The 22,446-nt window shown below is 41.1% G+C and overlaps 1 protein-coding gene across 1 annotated transcript in view; it reads left to right on the forward strand.

Moving 5' to 3' along the window:
• Window positions 1-22,446, forward strand: part of SPECC1L (sperm antigen with calponin homology and coiled-coil domains 1 like) — a 99,581-nt gene that overhangs the window by 47,834 nt on the left and 29,301 nt on the right. The window contains 4 exon segments of the mRNA NM_001048114.1: window positions 1,973-2,063; window positions 15,027-15,110; window positions 15,964-16,120; window positions 19,767-19,869. Coding sequence (NP_001041579.1) covers window positions 1,973-2,063; window positions 15,027-15,110; window positions 15,964-16,120; window positions 19,767-19,869 — 435 coding nt within the window.

Genomic DNA, 22,446 nt, shown 5'->3' on the forward strand with positions numbered 1-22,446 from the left:
TACCAGCAGCTGCACTTACTGATGTAAGTTTCAATGTAGACATCATACCAGTGGATTATATAGAAAATCCAGAAAATAGGTAAATGGATTTTCAGTAGAGGTGCCAGGGTAATTCAATGGGAGAGAGGTTGCCTTTCCAGCAAAGGATTCTGGAATAGCTAGAATCCATATGGAAAAAAAAAAATAACGGTTGAGGTAACCACAACTGTTATGTAATGGCATTTATAAAAATTAATTGTAGACCTACATGGGAAAGCTGAAATTACAGAACTTCTAGATGAAAACATTAGAGAAAATCATTCAAGAAGGCCAAGATTTCTATTTAGGACACAAAAAAAAAGGAGCCATGAAAGAAAATTAATAAATGGGCATCAAATTTGAAACTTCTCTGAGAGACATTAAGAAAATGAAAGATAAGTTCTAGACTCAGAAGAATGTAATCACAGTACACTTATCTGTCAAAACACTGTATTCCAAGAAGATGTCTTCAACTTGATTGAAGACAAACCAATAAATAGTGAACAAAAAGATTTTTAAAGTTTTTCTCTTTTTTTTTAAGATTTTTTTTTTTTACTTATCTGTTTGAGGGAAAATAAGAGAGCACAAGCAGGGGGAGGGGCAGAGAGAGAGAGAGAGAGGGAGAGGGAGAAGCAGGCTCCCCGATGAGAAGGGCGACCCCCTCGTGATGTGGGATTCAATCCCAGGACCCTGGGATCATGACCCCAGCTGAAGGCAGACACTTAACTGACTGAGCCACCCCGGCATCCCTAAAAGTCCCTTCCTAGGAGAAGATGCACAAATGGCCAGTAAACACATGAAAAGATGTTCAACATCATTAGTTGCTGGGGAAGGAAAAATTAGATTCACAGTAAGATCCCACTATGTACCTTTTAGGATGGCTAAAATTAAAGGCAGTCTTTAAGTGTTGGTAAGGATATGAAGAGGCTGAACCTTGCACTTTTCTGCTGGGAATATGAAATGAGTAGTTAGAGGTTGACTAGATAAAAAAGGGCTAGGGAAAAGCCGGGAAAATAAGCGTGACAGAAAGGACAGTGATGGTAAACACCATGGTCTGTGTGGAAGTGAATAGTTTAGTGGTATTTGAGCATTACACAGAGGTGGCAGGAGATGAAACCAAGGAACTGAGAGATTTTAAGTATTTGTGGCAGATACTTGTGGCTGCACGCAGAGGATGCATGTATCCGACCGGAGATGAGGAAGCCAGTGGCAAAGCCATCGTAGTGGCACTGAATTAGATGATATGTTTTACTGGGTCCCTTTTAGTAGGAACACTTCCATATTTCGCCAGTTGGTGCATAAGAGTTAAGAATTCTCTTTTTTTTCAAATTATTTTCTTTTCTATTCTTTTCTTTTTTCTTTCTCACAGACAGAGAGCACAAGCAGGCAGAGTGGCAGGCAGAGGGAGAGGGGGAAACAGGCTCCCCACTGAGCAGGGAGCCCAAGGCAGGGCTTGATCCCAGGACCCCTGAGATCATGACCCGAGCCAAAGGCAGATGCTCAACTGACTGAGCCACCCAGGTGCCCCAAGAATTCTCTTTAAACAAAATAATGAGATCACACTCAGAATACCAGTGGTTGCCAGGGGTCAGTGCTCTGGAATTGGGAAAGGGGGGGAAGGTATAATTATTAAAGGGCCATCCTTGTTCTGTGTCTTGACTGTATCAGTGTCAGTATCCTAGTTGTGATAGTGTGGTATAAACGTTACCATTGGGGAGAACTGAGTAATGGGCACAGGGGGATATTTCTGTATGAATTTTTAAAATAGTATATTGATCACATTATATCCGTGTGTGTGTGTGTGTGTGTGTGTGTGTTTTAGTCTTACTATAATAGTATGGAAAGAATGATGCAGATTCATAACTAAATATTACTCTCTGCAACACTGACTTTATTTGTGGGTCCCAGCTCTAGATTTATCCTAACATTGACACTGTGTATCTTATGATTTCAGAGACATTCCATAAGTGGACCAATATCTACATCCAAACCTCTGACAGCGCTGTCAGATAAGAGACCAAACTATGGGGAGATCCCTGTTCAAGGTATACCTCATATGTCACAGTATTTCACTTCTGCTTTTAATTTTTTGAATCTTCTGGCTTTTTTTACTAACTAAATTGTGATTTTCTTTGTTCTTGACATGACTTCAGCTGATCTGATATACATCTTTATCAGAAGCTTACTAATAATATGTCTTCTTTGCAGATAGGGAGTTAGTTATTGAATGCATCTTGGAAGACAGCTTTCTCATACTATTATGATAGGTAGTGGAGAGTGCACGCCATTACTAGGCACTTTATTTTCATAGTTCTTCGTGGGATATGTACTGTTATCCACATCTTATAGATACTAAAAATGAGATTTTAGAAAGTTAAATAAAATAGTTAATGAGCAGTAGACCCAAGCAGCCTGACTCCAAAACCCATTCTTTTAACCTCTGTGCTCTGTCCATAAGAGGACACTGGAACTCTGAAACACAAAGTCCGGATGAGGTCCATTCTTTTACGTACTTATAAAAGGGGCTTGGCCGTTTTCACACAGCTTTTATGGTAGAGCCAGCCAGCACCAGAACCCATGTCTCCTCCCTTTCAAGGTCAGAGTTCCTTCTCTGACTCCATATTGCCTCTTCCTGCATGGTGCTGAAGTACACTAGAAAAATGGTTTGTGGCATTGGGGCATGGTGCTGTGAAGTGCACGCTTAATTTGGGGTAGGTGTGGACGTGGTTAACAGAAATGTATGCCCCTCAGGAGCCTGGGGCTCCTCTCAGTTGGTGTAGACTGGTCACCTCCTTGTGTTGCTCTGTGCATTTTCTTGGTTATGGCAGTTAGCCTTGATGCATGTGACTGCAAGGTTTTAGCAGGTATGGGGAAGAAATAAGCAGACTTATGAGAATTAGTCCCTTAAATAACCTAGAGGATGTTCTGTGGGCTCCAGGGAGCACCTGTGTAAGAGGTATTCAGTTTGGCGGTGGGACTGGCCCCTTACCTGCCATTCACAGGTATACCTCATACTCAGATGAGTGCACACATTGAGGGATAATGGTACACAAGACAGTGCTGCTGCTACCTTCCCTGCACAAGGGCTTGCCTTCCACCCCTACTTCTTGGTTCTAGAACATTCGTCATTCATGACTTGAGGTCTTTTCTCCCCTCAGAAGGTGCTCTTGTTAAAGGAAAAAATAGTGGAAGGTGTCAAGTCTCTCTTTAAATCTTGACTGCATTCCCTCTCTTGCTTCCCAGATGGATCCATTAAGGATTATGTATGTGTCAAGTGTGTATATCACTGACCTCGTACGTCCTGTCCCCTGAGACTGTCTCCTCGCCTGTGAATTGGAAATATTCACAAACTTCTTAAATCCCTCTCTTCCCAGGTCTTAAACCCTGCAGTCAGACTCTTACCCCCACCATTCCACCCAGAGATGCTTCTGATGGAGGTTATCAGTGATGTTGTGCGCTAATCTAGCTCTCAGTCCTTGTCTGCTGTGAACTATAGGCAGCATGTGGCCCTGTTGAACACTCCCTCTTCTGGGATGTTCATCTCGATTGCCACAAAGCCACACTCTGTGTATTCTCCATCCCTCCCTGGCTGTTCCTCCATCTCCTGTGCTTGATCCCCCTTCCTGACCTGTAAATGGTGGTGTACCTCTGAGCTCAGTCCCAGGACCTCCCTTCTCTGTCTGCACTCACTCTGTTACTGTATTCTTTCTCATGGCTTTAACTGTTATTGCCAAACTGATATCTCTAGCCTCTTTCTCTCCTGTAGACTCATATACACAGTGGCCTACTCGACAGCTCCATCTGGATGTCAAATAATCTCAGACTGAGTGTGTCCAGAAGATTTCTGCATTTTCTAATCTTGTCCTACCTGTAATTTCTCTTCTCCATCTCAGTTAATGGCAGTTTTATCTTCCAGAAACCTTGGAATCATCCTAAACTCCCTTCTTTATCTTAGACCTTATACTGCAAATTTTGGGGTTTTTTTTCCCCATGATCAAGTCAGAGAGTGTGTGTGTGTGTGTGTGTGTGTGTGTGTGTGTGTGTGTGAGAGAGAGAGAGAGAGAGAGAGAGAGAGAGATAAGTAGGCTCCATGCCCAGCGTGGAGCCTAACATAGGACCTGAACCCATGACCCTGAGATTAGGACTTGAGCTGAGATCAAGAGTCAGATGCTTTTTTTTTTTTTTTTTTTAATTTTTATTTATTTATGATAGTCACAGAGAGAGAGAGAGAGAGGGGCAGAGACACAGGCAGAGGGAGAAGCAGGCTCCATGCACCGGGAGCCTGACGTGGGATTCAATCCCGGGTCTCCAGAATCGCGCCCTGGGCCAAAGGCAGGCGCCAAACCCCTGCGCCACCCAGGGATCCCAAGAGTCAGATGCTTAACTGACTGAGCCACCCAGGCACCCCAATCAAATCAATTTTTTAGTTGAAATGTAAACAGCATGTAACATTATATTAATTCCAGGCACACAACACAATGATCCACATTTTTATACATGTTGCAAAATTATCACCACAAAAAGTATAGTTACCATCTGTCAGTTCACAAAGTTACAGAACTCTTTTGTTATTCAGGAAACTTCATTGGCTCTTCATCCAGAGTCCAAACATTGCTCTTCCCTCTGCCACCACCTCCTTGGTCAAGACACCATCATCTCTCACCTGGTTTCTGCCAAAAGATTCCTAACCCCTCTCACGATCTATTAACCCTACAGTCACCATAATCCTGAAAAATAGAAGTTGGAACACTTCATTCTATTCAAACCTTCCCCCAGCTCCCTGTTTCTCTCAGAGGAAAAGCTAGAGTTCTCTTAGTGGCCTGCAGCCCTCCCAGCATGGCCTTGGTTACCTCTCTGGCCTCCTCATGTTTCTGTCCTGGTCACTCTGCCGAGCCACACAGGCTTCCTTATGTTCCCTGGGCATTCTGGCACTCTCTCAACCAGGGAGCCTTGCACTGGTGCTTCTTCTGCTGGAGTTCTCTGCCACATGTCCACACGGCTCACTCTGGCCCTCCTTCAAGGCTCTGCTCTCGTCCCCCTTGGCTGGTGAGTGCCATAGTTAAAATTGTCAACCAACTCTCCCCCCATGCCCCTTTCCTGGACCCCTCTCCCCTTTAAAAAACTTTAACTAAGTACTTATCCCTTGGGGGATACTGCATAGTTTACTTGTCTATAACGTTTATTGTCTGCCTCCCTAGTCAATGAATTCAGGGATTTATGTCTATCTGATTCACTGAGGTATCTTAGCACCTGTCGTCATGCTGGGCTCTTGATAATAAATTATGAGATGAGTGAATGAAATGCAAGTTAAAGCATGTAAAGGGCTTAGCACAGATTTTAGTCCACCGTAAATGCTCACTGTTAGATTTTATTACTGTTAATATAAGAAGTGTGAACTTCTTAGTAGCACAAGTAGCAGAGAAAGATGGCTCTCTATTGTCCAAACACAAGATTTTAGTTCATTGCAAGGCCACCAAGGTGTTTAGGATTTTGCTTAGCTGCTGACAAGTGGTTGTGAGAAAGCATCATCACTCATTACGTTTTGGACATATTAAGGCTGTAGGCACTGAGGACAAAAATGGAAGCCAAGGAGTAACCCCACTCAGATGCCTATTGTGTGTTCCCCTGTTCTATCAAGTCAACCTTTTGATCTGCAGTCAGCACCAAGTACAGTTGGAGCCAGGATGCCATAGCCTTTGAGAGTATATATAACTTTGGGCCTGTGACAGCTCTGTGGGAGAGACCCCTGACTGGAGAGATCAGATAAAACTGAGTCCTCAGGCCCCAGTTGGCTTCTGAGGATGGTAAGGATGCCCCATGCTCCAGTGAGAAATGACTCCGAGCCTTCTCCCCTTTCAGTAGCTACCTTCCAGACTCTTCTTGATCGGCTTACAGCAGGACAAGGTTTACTGAGGAAAGTGAATACCAGCAGCGTTTCTCGAATTTACCTGTCGATAAGACTTAACTGAGTCATTTCTTAAAGTAGGGAATCCTGGGCTTCACCTCAGGTCTATTGCCAAAGACTCTAGGAAAGGGAGCTTAGAAACTTCATTTTCAGAAACATCCCAAGTAATTCTTTAAAAAGGACAAATTGGGGAAACTGGGCAAAGATTACTATTTAATTTTTTCTATTACCTTGGTTTCGTGGGTATGGATTGGAAGTGTGGAAGATCAGTGTGACAAGGTTTTTGACACAGTAAATGTTTTTTCTGGGGCTCTGCTGAATGAAACCTTTCCCTGGCTCCCCTTGTTTTCTTATCTGGTAATGTACCAAATGATAATGCTCTTGGGGGTGTGTTAATGCTGGTCTGCTTCTCCACTTCAGTCCATTATGCCTTCATGGGACTTAGCTGAAGCAGTGCAAATACAGGAGAGAGCAGGAAACACTTAAGTGAATTTTTGTCTGAGAATTTGTTGATAGTGTGATTTTTTATTTTAAACAGTCATTAGAGAAAGAAACAACTTATGTAACTAAGAACAACCAAGTGATTCTTGGTTGGAAAAAACCACCATGGTTATCTAAACTGTGAAAAGAGAGTAGGATTTTCAGGCCCTCTCTGAAAATGCTTCCTTGATTGTTTCTTTTACCATGGCGTTAATCAAAGAAGAGTCTATAATTTTTATTTTGAAAGTTACAGTGGCTTCATTACTGAAAATTTAAAAGGGGCTGCCTTTTGTTTTACACTTAAATTAGAGAATTTGGTGTTTTTTCCAGTTAAGTATATTATAATAGGCATAGGGGTTTTTTGTTCTATTTTAGCGTCATGCTTTATATGTCAGTTACAGGAAAATATTTCAGAGCAGAGAAATCTTATTATAAATGAACTGATCAGATGCTCTTTTGTTGGTATTATTGGCTTAGGGTCATGATTGTGCCACCTCAGTGACACTTTGTAGATAGGATATGAATTAGTTTTTTTGACCTAATAAACAGGAAAGGATAGATCTGCCTGCTAGCTACATGGATACAGGTGGTTGAAAAAGTCTTTACTGATCCCTTGCACAGTGTGATCTTATAGGGTCCAGAGTAGAGTGTTAAGCAGAGACCTCAGCTGAATGTTGCAGATGGTTGGTGAGCCTGGGTTTTTGCCCTGTTTTAGGGTGACTTTGTCCTGTGATGTGGCTCAGACACTTGGTTATCTGAGAAAGTTGATTAATTCAAGTGTATTTATGTTTTGTAAAGAAATTCATACTCTTGGGGCACCTGGGTGGCTCAGATGGGTAAGCCTCTGCCTTCAGCTCAGGTCATGATCATAGGGTCCTAGGATCGAGCCCCGAGTCAGGCTCCCTGCTCAGTGGGGAGTCTGCTTCTTCTTCTTCCCCTTTTCCCTCTGCCCTCTCTTCCTGCTTACCATCCCCCACACACACACCGAACTGCTCGTTCTTTCTCTCTCAAATAAATAAGTGAAATCTTTAAAAAAAATAAATTCATATTCTTATCATCTAAATTGTATTACTTGAGGCTAGAGATGTAAAAAGTTTTAAAAACACAGTATTTTGAAGACATTGGTTTATGGTAATATTAGGTGCGTATAATGTGATATAAAGAAGATTTCACTAGAAAGCCAAATCTTTGTTAAATGTTATAGCCTAAGTTAAGTAAAAGAAAAATAGCTTTCTATTTAATATTTAAAAAGTTTCACAGCAATTTTCATTCTCTAGAGGGTAGATCTAAGTCAAATTCCAGCCCAGCCCTAGATCCCACCCTAGTGGGGAAATTCCTAGGAGAAATTCAGATAGAAATCCTACTCTTGGGATCCCTGGGTGGCGCAGCGGTTTGGCGCCTGCCTTTGGCTCAGGGCGCGATCCTGGAGACCCGGGATCGAATCCCACGTCGGGCTCCCTTCATGGAGCCTGCTTCTCCCTCTGCCTATGTCTCTGCCTCTCTCTCTGTGTGACTATCATAAATAAATAAAAATTAAAAAAAAAAAAAAAAAAAAAAAGAAATCCTACTCTTTTGTATTTATAGTCTAATGAATGTCTACCCGTTCACTTCTAAACCTTCCCCTCTCCCTAACCCTTTCCTTTTTTTCTCTGTGGTTTTGATATTTGTCTTGATAAACTAGAGTATCTAAGCTCCTATTTTTTTCCCAACATACTATTACTGAAACTTTCAAACATACAGGAAAGTTGGAAGAAACTGTATGGTGGGTATCCACATCCTACTGTTTAGATTCTATAGCATTTTGCTGTATTTGAGTTAACCATGTTTATCCATCCCTCTATCCTTTCAGTCCATCTAGTTTTTTTAAATGCTTCTCAAGGTAAATCTCAGTTGATGCACTTGAGCATGCATTGCAATATTTATTTAAGGTGCTCTCTCAGTCTTTAAACTCTTGAGGTAAGTTCAGTCTTACAGAAGAGTTGCAAAAATATTAAAGTGCCCTCTTACACCTTTCCCTAGCTTCCCTTACATGAACATCCTACACAGCCATAGGGCAGGTACAAAAATAAGAAATCACAAACATTGTTAACATACCATTAACTGAACTACAGACATTGTTTGGATTTCACCAGGTTTTCTACTGATGTCTTTTTTAAATTCCAGGATCAAATCCTGGGCCCCACTTGGCTTTTAGTTGTCTTACTGCCTATTAAAGCCCCTACCGGTTTATCAGTCTCTGTCTTCGTGACTTTGACACTTTTGAAAAATACTGGCCAGTTACTTTTTTAGAATATCTCTCACTATGCGTTTTTGTGGTATTTTCCCTTGGTTGCATTGAGGTTATGGGCTGTTGGGAAAACAGCTGTGTCAGAAGTGAGGTGCCCTTCTCAGGTACCATAACAGGGGCACATGAGTCAATACATATTATTACAGGCCATGTTGGCCGTGATCACTTGGTTAAAATGATTGTCTACTAGTAATTAATAAATATCCTATTCCTCTTTACACTTTCTCTCACTGATTTTAGCATCTGTTTGTGTATTTTGCCTGCAGGAGTTATTACTGTGGTGTTCCGTACCAGTGATTTTCTGTTTTCTCATTCTTTCTGTGGGAAATTATTTATATTATTATACTTACTGTTTATTTATAACATTTATTTGTATTAGTATAAGCCTGTGGGTATTTATTTTATTCTTTGGGTTGTAATCTCTTACTCTTACTTTCTTTGTTGCTCAAATTATTCCAGCCTGGGAGCCATTTGGAACTCTTTCACATTTGACTCTTTGCTCTTTTGATGCACCCCCCTACCCTCCAAAAGCACTTTCTTACTTTTAGGTACCCACAAGGTGATCCAGATTTATTCTTTTTCCTGCACCAGATCTAGAATCAACCACTTCTCCAAGGAGCCTTGGTTACTTTTATTAGAGAATAGTATTTAGAAAACAAGATCTGAGTGCTAGATGCTCATTGCTCCTGAGGTTTCACTGCCTCCATTCCCTCTCTGGATAAAGCTAGGAAAACTTTGTATGTATACCAACGCATGCATACATACACACAAGTAAGTGTTATTTCTATATCTATGAAAACCCATGACTACGCAGATGCCTCTGACTCTAGGTCAGCACCAAAGGGTGCGTTCTGACCTTTTCCTGTTCCTTATTTGTATATTTTTTCTCCTGACAATGGAAAACCCGGCTCTCATTGTCTATAATATACTTATTTGTTGAACCTCCTATACATGCCTAGTAGTTTCAAAGTTGCTATACCATACCCCTGTGAAAAGCAGATCTAGGGAATACAGTGAGTACAATTCATTTTGTGTTTACCCTTAAAGTATCCTGTCAAAACACCTTTTTTCTACTTAAGTCAGCCCCCTTTTTCACTGCTCTTTCAGTATGGTTATATCGTGCTTTTGTAATACAATTAGATTAATTTTGTTCCGTCTGCATTTCATCCCCTCATCCCCCAATTCTGGTTGACTTTTTAAAAAAAATTTGTATCTTAGTAAAATTCATTGTGTTCTGTGCATTGTAGGGTGTTCAGCAGCCTCCCTGGCCTTTACCCACTAGATGGTAAGCACCTTACTGCCCCAGGTATGACAATGAAAAATGCCTGAAGACAATGGCATATTGGCAAATTTGCCTTCAGTTGAGAATCAGAGACGTGGTTCTCACAGTTTTATTTGTCTAATTTCAGCAGAAAGGTGGAAACTCTAAGCAGAGATCAAATAGGAAAGCCTAATTAATCTTGTATGTTTGTCTACTATTTCTATCAGAGGCTAACATATTCATCATAGACTTTATTTTTTTTTTTTTTTAATTTTTATTTATTTATGATAGTCACAGAGAGAGAGAGAGAGGCAGAGACAAAGGCAGAGGGAGAAGCAGGCTCCATGCACCGGGAGCCCGATGTGGGATTCGATCCCGGGTCTCCAGGATCGCGCCCTGGGCCAAAGGCAGGCGCCAAACCGCTGCGCCACCCAGGGATCCCTCATCATAGACTTTAAAGGCCCTATTAGTTCCACATCTCTGCCATGTCTGAGTCTGGTTTTATTGATTACTTTGTGCCTTGACATGGTGAACTCAATATACTGTTTTTTCCTTGCTTTTTGTGTATTTTGGACGTCTTTGTTGAAAGCTGAACATCTTGTAGAGAGTAGTAGATTGGTTTTATGTCTTGACATGGGCCCCTCCTTCCGGTAGGTGTTTAGTGTGGGATTTTGAGTTGATCTGTTCAGGAGCTGAGCTGGATTTCAGTTTATTAAGTTGCTCTCCTCCTTAGTGCCACAGCAGTTTATTAAGTTGCTCTGCTCCTTAGTGCACAGAAGACTTCCGACTGTTCCACTGATCCTTGTGTTTAGAGAGGGCTGGTGTTTGGAATGAGTGTTCTCAGTGTCCACTCCAAGTTCAGCTTTTGGCTGCCTTTACATATTGCATCTCAGGGAGCACCCTTTTCACACTCTTGCAACTCTTTCAGCTGAGATGTCTCATTTGCTTATTTAAGCATCTTTAAAATTCTCTTTTGCTCATTCATTCCAACATGGGTCATCTTTGGGTAGGTTTCTATTTGTTTTGACTCTGGGTTGCTTTTTTGTCTTTCTTTGTATGTCTACTAGTTTTGAATTGGATTCTGCCTGATGTGAATCACATGTTGTAGAGATTGTTTTCTGTTTTGTTCCTCTGCAGAAAATTGGTTTTTGATAGCCAGCAGTTACCTTGGCTCACCTCAAACTCCATCCCACCTCTTTTTCTTCATCTTAAATACCTGTTCAGTTATTTTGCCCTTAATTCAGCTCCTTGGAATCTGAGTGCTTGTAGTTTTCAGAGGTCAGTGAGAGATTTGGGCAGTCTATATACAGAATTTGTGATTCTTTCTGCTGTCACCCTACTCTTCTCCCTTTTCAACAGTTTTGGTTGTCCTGAGATCTGTCTTCTGCTTCTCAAAGCAGTAAAGCTGTAGGCTTCCTACCAGCCCCCCTGTATGGCCTTACCCGGAGCCTGTACTCATGCCTATAGCCATAATCTGGGAAATTACCTGTGTTCTTTCATTCTTCCCAGTGTTTACTCTTTTCCTTTTCTGCCTGCTTTTGGATTCTCTTCAGTGCCTTGAAGTGGTTGATTTTTTATTTTTTTCAGATTTTATACTCGTTTTTGGCAGGAGCATCCATCCATTTGGAACTAGTCTGAGGAGAAGTTGGCTCTTTAGGCTCCTATTTTATTTTATTTTATTTTATTTTATTTTATTTATTTTTTAGGCTCCTATTTTAAAGCCCACTATTTTGCCTTTAAATTTGTTTTGGGAAATAATAAAGGGACAACTGCTTGTACCTGTTTATGTATGTGATTTCTAAAATAAGAGAGAATTAAATAGCAGACCCAGTATGCTTCTGTTACTGCTGCCTGTCTGTCAGAGGTGAGCAGAACATCTCTGTAGGTTTATCCCTTTCTCTGAGGCCTTGATCTTGTCCCCATAGGCTGTCACAGATGGTGTTAGCCTCGGGCTATGATCCCCTTCTCCTAGATCTTCAACTTTACCCTGTCTACTGGCTCTCTCCCACTGTCATTTAAAAATGCTCACATCTGGGGCACCTGGGTGGCTCAGTTGGTTAAACTTATGCCTTCGGCTGAGGTCGTGATCCCAGGGTCGTGGTATGAGCCTGGGGAGTCTGCTTCTCCTTCTGACCCTCTTGCTTGTGCTCTTTCTCTGTCAAATAAATGGATAAAATCTTTTTAAACAATACTCACATCTCTGCTAGGTTAAGAAAAAGAATTCTCTCCCTTCCTTACCTCCTGCAACTACTGTATTCTTTCTTACTCTTGTGCAACTTGTCTCCTTCCTCTCTGATGCTAGCTCCTCAACATGTTTTCACCTTACTTTTGTCCCCACCAGTGTATGAAATTGCTCTAATCAAGGTTACCATAGCCTCCATGTCATCAAGTTCATTCTCACCCCATCAGCTACATGCTGATAATTTCCAAAATACCACATCCCCTCTGACTTTTCTTCTGAACCTCTTGTAATTGCTTGCTCTGCGTCTTCCCCTGCATATCTCAAAGGGTTCTCAAATTCAGCTTGTTCTCATCTCTCTTTTCCCATAATACTCTTTGCCTTTCTTATCATTGTACCTGGCACCTCTTTCTTTGTCACTTTCATATCTCATTGGTCAGCAAGTCTGTTAATTCTGCTTCATCAAAGAGCCCTTGAACCTGTTTACTTCTCTCCATCCCCCCCTGGTACCACCCAAACCCAAAGCCTTCCTCACCTCTCCTCTGTACAGGCTAACATACCATCTTTCATGCAGTGTGGCTTCTTTACTCCACTGCAGGCAGCCACAAAGATGCTCCCCTAATAAAACCTTCATTGGCTCCCCATTGCCCACAGGGTACAGTCCAAACTCCTTAATTTGGCCTGCATTGCCTGCATACTTTCCTTTGCCTGCTCTGATCCTCCCAGCCTGCCTTTACTGCCTCATCTGCTGCTCTTTTCCCCTATCCTCTGAACATTGATGCCCTGGAGTTGTTCTGGTGTGTGCTGAGCACTTAGCTGGGAACACACTCTCCCCTCCAACCTCTCCTTTGCCTGTGTAAAAGCTATTAATTACCCTTCCCATCTGAACCAAGATGTCATTTCCTGAGGAGGCTTTTCCGGACCTCTCCCCAAGAGCAGGTCACGTCCCCTGTTGTGTTTCCAGAGCCCCATGCACTTGTTCTTTCCTAGCATCCCTCACTTGTAATGATTTTTTTTTTTTTTTTAATGCCTGGTTTCTGCTCTAGATTGTAAGTTCCATAAGGGTAAGTTTCTTGCCTCCTTCCTCTGACCTTTTCACCAAGCCCAGTGCCTAGCGAGTAGTGGACGGCCAAATGATATTTGTTTAGTGAATGGATTAAAGACAAGAAAAGCTCCATATGGCAGTAGAATAGACTTTGTTACTATAAAATAAAATCTCTCCTGCTTGCCACATTTGTTTTCACTTTCTTTATTTGCTGTGTTCTTTGGGAAATGAAGATTTTAGGGAAATGACTAGGTGCATAATTGTAAAATGGAAATTTTGATTAAAAATGTTGACTTCTGTTTCCTACTATTTCCATGTTCTACTAATTTTGTTTTGTCTGTCAGACTTTGTGCATAATATGCTCTTCCTGTGAGGATGAATGCCAATTGCTCACGGGGTTCACAATTCTGATTGGTGCTTGCTTATGGGCTCTTCACACAGAGGTGATGTTTGTTCATGTTTGGAAAGATGTAGTGAATCTAGGCTGTGTAAATCCTATCTTCCTTAAGAAAATAAGTTCATCCTTCCCAAAGTTGTGTGTAATGACAACCAAATGTTCTTCATATACTTAGAAAATAGATTTTGGAATAATAAATGCTTGAAATCTATCCTTGAAAGATGTCATATGCCATTATTTTTGACATCATGATATTTGAGAGGAGCTATTTTTTAAATTAGTTCTTAAAAAGAAGTGGTGAATGACCTATTAACATATGTTTGCTGTGGGGCCACTCTTGGTCAGTGAGGCTAATAGTCTTCAGTAAATTTAAGAGATGGTTTTTTTCCCTCAGGCTAATCACACATCCTTAGCACATGGCAACCAGGCAAAGCACATCTAGTCCATCTGTCCTAGTGCTTGGCCTTGTTAGACTTGGAGCCCTAGGAACCTAGACCAGAAGGGTGATGAAGGTAGCCGGCCTACAGAGGGTATGGAAGAGGAGGATAGGAAGCAGGGGAGCAGCTTGTGCCAATGAGTGAGGAACTCCAGAAACTACCAAGGAAGGCTGCTTATGTCTAGAGAGCATGGGAAGAGTGGAAGAGAGCACAGCTGCAATTTGGGCAGTAGAGGCAGTACCTATCTGTGTCCTTCCCTCACTCACAGAACCATCTGGGGTTTCCTTGTTGCCTCAGACCAAAGTCCACATACCAGGTAACCAAGGCTCTTGTTAGCCTCATCTGCCCTTCAGAGTCCCTTTTCCTGCCACCCTCTCTGATTTCCATATGGCCCAAGTTGAGGCTACACTAGCATTTTATTGTTTTGTAACTCAGCTTATACGTTTGTTTGTTGTTGTCTAGCCCTGAAATACCATTCCCACTCCTCTCTACTAGTAAAGCCCAGCTTAACATCATGTTGAAGGCCTCCCTGCTGCCTGAAAGCCATATGAATGGCTTCACACGCTGCGGTTTGATAATCCTTGTCATTCTTATTCTAATTGTCCTTTCCTGATTTTCTCTGGTGGTGTATATGTATGGCTTCCCCACTGTTGGTAGGCACAGAAGGGCAAGGCTTTGATTTAGTTTGTACTTTTAGATCAACATACAGTAGGGGATCTTGAATTTTGGTTTTAAATTGTGTCAAAAAGTAGCAGTTGGTGATTTAGAAACATTCATCTATGTCAAATATCATCTCCAGAATCGGAACATAAATGAAATGTTTTCCCACAGTCCTTGTCTACAGAAGCTCTTTTGTAGATGTGGACTCTGTGGGGAATTGTTAAGAGTACCCTGGACTGAGAAAGAAGGATGAGCCTAGGAGGGGGAAGGAGGAAGAGGAGAAGAGCTCACTTTCTTGCTACCTTTGTTACTTTGGTTCAGTGTCTCTCTTTTTTTTTTTTTGACCATTTTGTGCAGAGCATCTATTACGAACCTCTTCAACCAGCCGACCTGCTTCTCTGCCAAGAGTACCTGCCATGGAAAGTGCCAAGACCATCTCAGGTGATGACTTTTTATCTGGAATTTCCTTTAGAAAAACTCTTCCAGAAGTTTTAGTAATGGTACCAAACACTTCCTGTCTGTCTATCTATCTATCTATTTTAAAGGTTTTATTTATTTATTCATGAGGGACACACAGAGAGAGGCAGAGACATAGAGAGAGAAGCAGGCTGCCTGCAGGGAGCCTGCTGCAGAACTTGATCCAGGACGCCAGGATCATGACCTGAGCCGAAGGCAGATCATCAACCACTGAGCCACCCAGCATCCCCAAACACATTCTCTTTAGACTTACTTAATTTTTCTTCCCTCTTTAGCTCTTGAGTTGATTATTTTTCTTTTTTTTTAAGATTGATTTATTTTTATTTCAGAGAGAGAGTATGCATGAGCGAGGAGTGGGGAGGGGCAGAGAGAGAAACTCAAGCAGACTCTCCGCTGAGCAGGCCTGGCATGGGGATCCATCTCACAACCGTGAGATCATTACCTGAGCTGAAATCAAGTGTTAGACGCTTAACCAACTGAGCCACCTGGGTGCCCCTTGAGTTGATTATTTTTCACTCTGAATTTCCTCTGCTATATCTTCTAGATTCTATAGAAATCACACTCAGGGTATGTACAGTTCAGTGCATATCCCAACTGCTGTACCTTTTTTACAGTTTTCTTAGTGAAAGAAATAAATCCTTTCAAGGTTACCAGTATGATAAAGAAAATGTTAGTTTTTCCTGCTGTATGATAATTTCTGCTCATTTTGGAATCTGCTGAAGAAAATGTCTCAAGAACTCAATTTAAAAGTGTTTTATAAAAGTAAATGTTTTTCTGCATTTATACAAAATGCATAATGACTATTTCTCACAATCAGTGTCTCGACGAAGTAGTGAAGAGATGAAACGAGACATCTCTGCACCTGAAGGAGCATCACCGGCCTCTCTTATGGCTATGGGAACTACATCTCCACAGCTTTCCCTGTCCTCTTCTCCCACGGCATCTGTTACCCCTACCACCCGAAGTCGGATAAGGTAGCGAACAGTTAATACTGATGCATTTCATGCTTACCTCTCTTGGCCTTTGGAGATTAATGATCAGGTTGTAAATAATGGCAATCAAGCACTGATTTTTCTTTTCTTTGTGTTATTAAATGTTTTATTCTTCTTTGCCCAGAATTGGGTAAGATGGTATAATAAAAAGCAAGGTAACAGGAAAAGGTGATTCATTTCCCCAAAAGTAAGTTTTGTAGAATCAGAATACTGGGCTTGGGTGGAGGGTTAGGGAAGGCTTCTGAGAGGAGTGGTGTCTGGGTGGGGAGGATGGGTTGGCGATTGGAGCCAAAGTACAGAAGGGTGAGTAACTGAGGGTTGGGGGAGCTGTGGATAGGTGGTACTGCAAATGCAAATGCACAAAGGATGGGTACAGAAGGCCAGAGAAAGGTGTGGACCTACCACATCCAGGGGCTGCGGAAGAAAAGATTGACAGTAGGGTATAACTAGGCATAGAACGATTTAAGTCACTTGGATATGGTAGTAGCTATGAAGTGGGATTAGTAAATCAACATGAGAAGGTGATTCAAGGATTCTTCTGTTGTGGACAAAAGTTTGGGAACACAACTAAAATAATGTGATGTTCCTGGACAAAGATACCAAGTCTGGATCTTTTTTTTTTTTTTTTTTTTAAGATTTTATTTATTTATTCATAGAGATACAGAGAGAGAGAGTAGCAGAGACACAGGCAGAGGGAGAAGCAGGCTCCATGCAGGGAGCCTCTTGTGGGACTCAATCCCGGGTCTCCAGGATCATGCCCTGGGCTGCAGGCGGCGCTAAACTGCTGCGCCACCGGGGCTGCCCCCAAGTCTGGATCCTGATGATAGCAGTGGAAATGGTGAAGGGAGCGTGAGACTCAGGAGCCTTTTCAAAGGGAGAGATGATTGATTTTGGCAATAGATTTCTAGAAAAGGAATGAAAGAAGAACTACCAAAGGGGACTCTAATTGTTTTAGACTGGAAACTGAGAACATGACGCCACATTGATCACTGGTAAACAATATCTGAAAATGTAATAGTACATTTTATTCATATTTCTCATATGTCAGAAGTCATTTGGGACAAAGAAGTCATTATCATTTAGAGGGAAAAAAACATTTAAGAAACACAGCATATATTGTATATAGGGATGAGGAAAACTGTTGAGTTATACTGAGAAGAAGGAGGGATAGGAGTGAGTTTCAAAACTAATTTAGCTTTATATTGACTTAGAGGTATGAGGATAAAATGGAATAGTTGGCCTCTCAAACTCAAAATATATACTTACGTTTTGAGCCCTGCCTCTAGAGGCCCAGCCTCTTAGAAATAGTGGTCCCATAAACAGTGCACCATCAGAGCAAGTAGGTGTACAGTGATGAGGGTGGTTGTCGCTCTGCCCAGGCTGATGTAGGGAGAGCGCTCACTGTGCTTGTGTCTGTCCTGGGTGGTAGGCTACCTACAGTGTTCCTGTGGAAAGGGCACCCACTCTTCCTAGCTTCCCTACTCAGAAGCTTTGACTTCCAACAAGGCATCTCCTGGAAGGTGTCTTCATCTTACAATGAAAAAGTTATAAGAGATGACCTTCCAGCTCTGAGAGGCTCTTTTTCTGCTGCTTCCTATTATAGACCATAGAATTATTCTTTGATGCTTTTTAAGCTGTTTCTGTAAACAAACAGACCTGATGTGAGCCAGAGTAAACCGTTCACACTGATTATAGTAGTTTTAAGCATGATGGAGATTTATTTATTTATTTGGCTCGCTTTTTTGTGTTTGTTGACATATCTTAACTTTATGTTCATTCTCTTTTCCTACGTTCAGTGGTATTATAACAAACTTCTTTGAACTTTTAAACCAAAGCAGGTGTCCGGTGGGCTGGCATGCAAGCATTAAAGTATATTTCTTCAGGGCAGCAGTCTTAACTGTTTTTGGAAATTTTTGTATTTTATTTCTGGTTCTAAGATAAATCAAACTGGTGCTGCTTCAGTGCACCTCTCAATTGGAAAAGCTTCAATTCTAAGCTGTACTCTTTGATTTCCTAACTTTGAAGGGTGAATACAGATAGAATCAGTGCTAAAAATACTAAGCCACTTATAGCATAAGAACCTTTAGGTCAGTTATTGGACTAAGTTTATGGGGTGTGGGGTAAAATCTCTGCTTTGTTTATAAAGTAATCCCTAAAAAATACACCAAGCTTTCAAGGGCATGCCACTTGTCAATGAGCAGGTTATTTTAGAAGTACTCTCACTCCAGGTAATCTGAAGTACTTACCAACAGGAAGGATTTGGTTCAGGATATACAGGGTTATATACCTCCTTTGCATCAACACAAGTGATCACAAATCTTTTCTCTTTCATTGTCTCATCTAGAGCAAGATATTTGTTCTGCCTCTGAGGAAATTGAATAGTACCCAAAAGTACCCTAGAATTTTAAGAAATGAGTTATAAGTAACCATTTTGGGTTCGTCCGTCCTCCCTCCCTTCCTTCTTTTCTTTTTCTGTGGTATATCTATCTTATAGTAAAATCTGAAGTTCTTTGAGGGGGCAGGGCCCCTGTGTTTTCACTACCCATTGCCCAGTGTATAACTTAGCAATAAACACGTTTGAGATGTTTTATGGTTGTTTGTTGCCATCTGTGTCTTATCTGCCTTCCCCAGTTGTAAGCACCTTGAAGGTAGGAAGTATGCCTTATAACCCTTCCCCTTGCGTAATCTTGCCTTTTGTATTTATAGAAAGTGATTTGTTTTTTAAAAAGCGGAAATGAGGGATCCCTGGGTGGCGCAGCGGTTTGGCGCCTGCCTTTGGCCCAGGGCGCGATCCTGGAGACCCAGGATCGAATCCCACGTCAGGCTCCCGGTGCATGGAGCCTGCTTCTCCCTCTGCCTATCTGCTTCTCTCTCTCTCTCTCTGTGCGACTATCATAAATAAAATAAAAATTAAAAAAAAAAAAAATAAAAAAAATAAAAAAAATAAAAAAAATAAAAAAATAAAAAGCGGAAATGAGGGCAGCCCTGTTAGCGCAGCGGTTTAGTGCTGCCTACAGCCTGGGGTGTGATCCTGGAGACCTGGGATTGAGTCCCATGTCGGGCTCCCTGCATGGAGCCTGCTTCTCCCTCTGCCTGTGTCTCTGCCTCTCTCTCTCGCTGTATCTCTCATGAATAAATAAATAAAATCTTAAAAAAAAAAAAAAGCGGAAATGATTGAGGACATAAAAGGAGACAAAAATGAGTAAAATAAAAAACTAAAGCATAAAGATCATGGAAGGGTAAGATACTGAGTGAAAGACAGCCATGACAGCTTTCAGATGCTGCTGTGTCAGGTTATCTTTCCTCCTTTTGAGCATTCTGGAATGTGTTCCATCAATTGTGGATGTGGATTCACTGTACTGAATCTTTGCCAGTTTCCATGTGGATAATAAGAGTCCCTCCCTTCAGATAGCAGAAACCCCCAACAGTGGTAGGTCTCTGAGGGCCCTGTAAAAATTGACAAGTAAAATCAAATGAATGAAAAGATACATCTTGCTATTAGATGCCTTACTGTGTGCAGTTATCCTATTCAAAAATGCAAACCAGCACTCTCCCTTGTGGGGTTTCTGGTTTATAATGGTGCTCAAATAAAGTATATTTTAACTTTCAGTTCCTTATTTTCACGTAGGGAAGAAAGGAAGGACCCTCTGTCAGCATTGGCGAGAGAATATGGAGGTTCGAAGAGGAATGCTTTGCTAAAGTGGTGTCAGAAGAAAACAGAAGGCTATCAGGTAATCAGTCATATCGGTTCCTTTGTCCCACTTGAGCAGTGGCCATACCAGGGCTCACATTAAATGGAAAATCCTGTACTGAATTTCAGGAATACATTCAACACAAAATCTATCCCAAACTTGGCCAAGTGTCACTTGGGTGGCATCAGTTTTTTACCTTTCCAGAGTAGCTAATCTTTCTAGTACTTTTATTCAGCTGTTCTATAATACTTTAATTAAGTCCTGTTAACTGCCTTCATTGAGGTCTCATCTGGACTAAGAGTGAAAATAGATTTATTTTACTTTAATATTTTCATTAATGGCTAAAATGATAAATTTTATATTATATATTTTATGTATATTTCACTGCAATAAAAAATTACACAGCAATAAAAAAGGTAAATGATCAGGATATAAGTAGATAGAAAATCAACAAGGACATGCAAGACTTGAACTTGATACTAGGTAGTATTTGTGTGCGTGTGTGTATGTGTGTATATAACTAATTAGACCTACCCAACCACAGCAGAGTAAAGATTCTTCTCAGGTGCACATAGAACATTACAGGATAGGATATATGTTGGGTCATAAAATGTCTCAATAAATTTGAACAAAGATAGAGATTAATCAAGTATCTTTTCTGACCACAGTGGAATAAAATTAGAAATGTATAACAGAAGGAAGATTCACAACTAAGTGGAAATTAAACACAATTAAATTCTAAATAACCAGTGGGCCAAAGAATAAATCACAAGAGGGGCACCTGGGTAGCTCAGTGGTTGAGCGTCTGCCTTTGGCTCAGAGGCATGATCCTGGGATCCTGGGATCCTGGGGTCGAGTCCCACATTGGGCTCCCCACAGGGTGCCGCCTCCTCCCTCTGCCTATGTCTCTGCCTCTCACTCCGTGTCTCTCATGAATAAATAAATAAAATCTTTAAAAAGAGAGAGCAAGAATAAGTCACAAGGGAAATAGAAAATAAGGAGAGTGAAAGTGAAGCACAACATACTGAAAATTACAGGAGGCACTGAGAGCAGCTCTCTGAGAGAAGTTTATAGCCATCTACCTTTAAAATGAAACATCTCAAATCAATAACCTGACCTTTCACTTTAAGAAAGTAGAAAAAGAGTAAACCAAACTGAAGCAATCAGAAGGAAAGACATAAGATTAGAGCGAACAAAACAGGCAAGAAGATTAATGAAACCAGAAATTGGTTATCTTAAAAAATCAACAAATTGACAAACCTTTAGCTAGATGGACAAAGGAAAAAGAGAGCTGGCTAAAAATCCGGAATAAAAGAGGGGATATCCCAAGTGACCTCACAGAAACAAGAAATATTTATTTACTTAGTAAATAATAGTAATCATAGGAATATTTAAAAGGAAATACTCTGATCAGCTGTACACTGACACATTGGGTAACCTAGATATGAAAGGACAAATTCTTAGAAACACATTGTCAAAAATCACTCAAGAAGAGGGTACCTGGGTGGCTCAGCTAATTGGGTGTCTGACTCAGTTTTGACTAAGGTCATGGTCTCAGAGTCCTGGGATCAAGCCTCATGTTGGGTTCTGTGCTCACTGCAGAATCTACTTGTTTCTCTCCTTCCCCCTCTGCTCCTCCCCCATTTGTGTGTGCTCTTTCTCTCTCTTTCATATAAATAAATCTTTAAAAAAAGTCTCAAGAAGGAAATATGAATAGATCTATAACAACAAAAGAGATTGAATTAATAATTAAAACACTTCCAACAAAAAAAAGCCCATGACCAGATAGCTTCATTGATGAATTCTGCCAAATGTTTAGAAGAATTAACACCAGTCTTTCTCAAACTTTTCCAAAAACAGAAGAGAGAACACTGCCTCATTCTGTGAGGCCAATATTACCCTGATTAACCAAGCCAGAAAGAAAGTCATAAGAAAACCATGTGTTGGGGATCCCTGGGTAGCTCAGCGGTTTAGCGCCTGCCTTCAGCCCAAGGCGTGATCCTGGAGTCCCAGGATCGAGTCCCACATCGGGCTCCCTGCATGGAGCCTGCTTCTCCCTCTGCCTGTGTCTCTGCCTTTCTCTCTCTCTCTCTCTCTCTCTCTGTTTCTCATGAATAAATAAATAAAATCTTTAAAAGGAAGAAAAAAGAAAACCATGTGTTAATATTCCTTATGCAAAAATTCTCAACAAAATACTGGCAAACAATCCAGGAGCAGATAAAAAGAATCCTATACTAAGACCAAGTGGGATTTATCCCAAGAATGCAAGGTTGGTTCAGGATATGATAAATCAGTGTAATATATATCTCAGTAGAATAAAGAGGGAAAAAAACAAGATAAACTTGTCAATAGGCAAAGAAAGAATATTTGACAAAATTAAATACCCAATTCTGATTTGAAAAAAAAAAAAAAAAAGCAGCGAGCAATTAGGAATAGAAGGGAACTTTCTCAGTCTGTTAAAGGGCATCTGTGCAAAACCTGCAGCTGATAGCATACTTCATGGTGAAAGACTTTGGAAGCTTTCCCTCTAAGATTAGGAACAAGAAAGGATGTCCCCCTCACCACCTTTATTTTTAAAGATTATATTTATTATTTATTTGACAGAAAGAGGGAGCA

This window comes from Canis lupus, chromosome 26 (assembly GCF_011100685.1).
Source record: "Canis lupus familiaris isolate Mischka breed German Shepherd chromosome 26, alternate assembly UU_Cfam_GSD_1.0, whole genome shotgun sequence".
Lineage (NCBI taxonomy): Eukaryota > Metazoa > Chordata > Mammalia > Carnivora > Canidae > Canis > Canis lupus.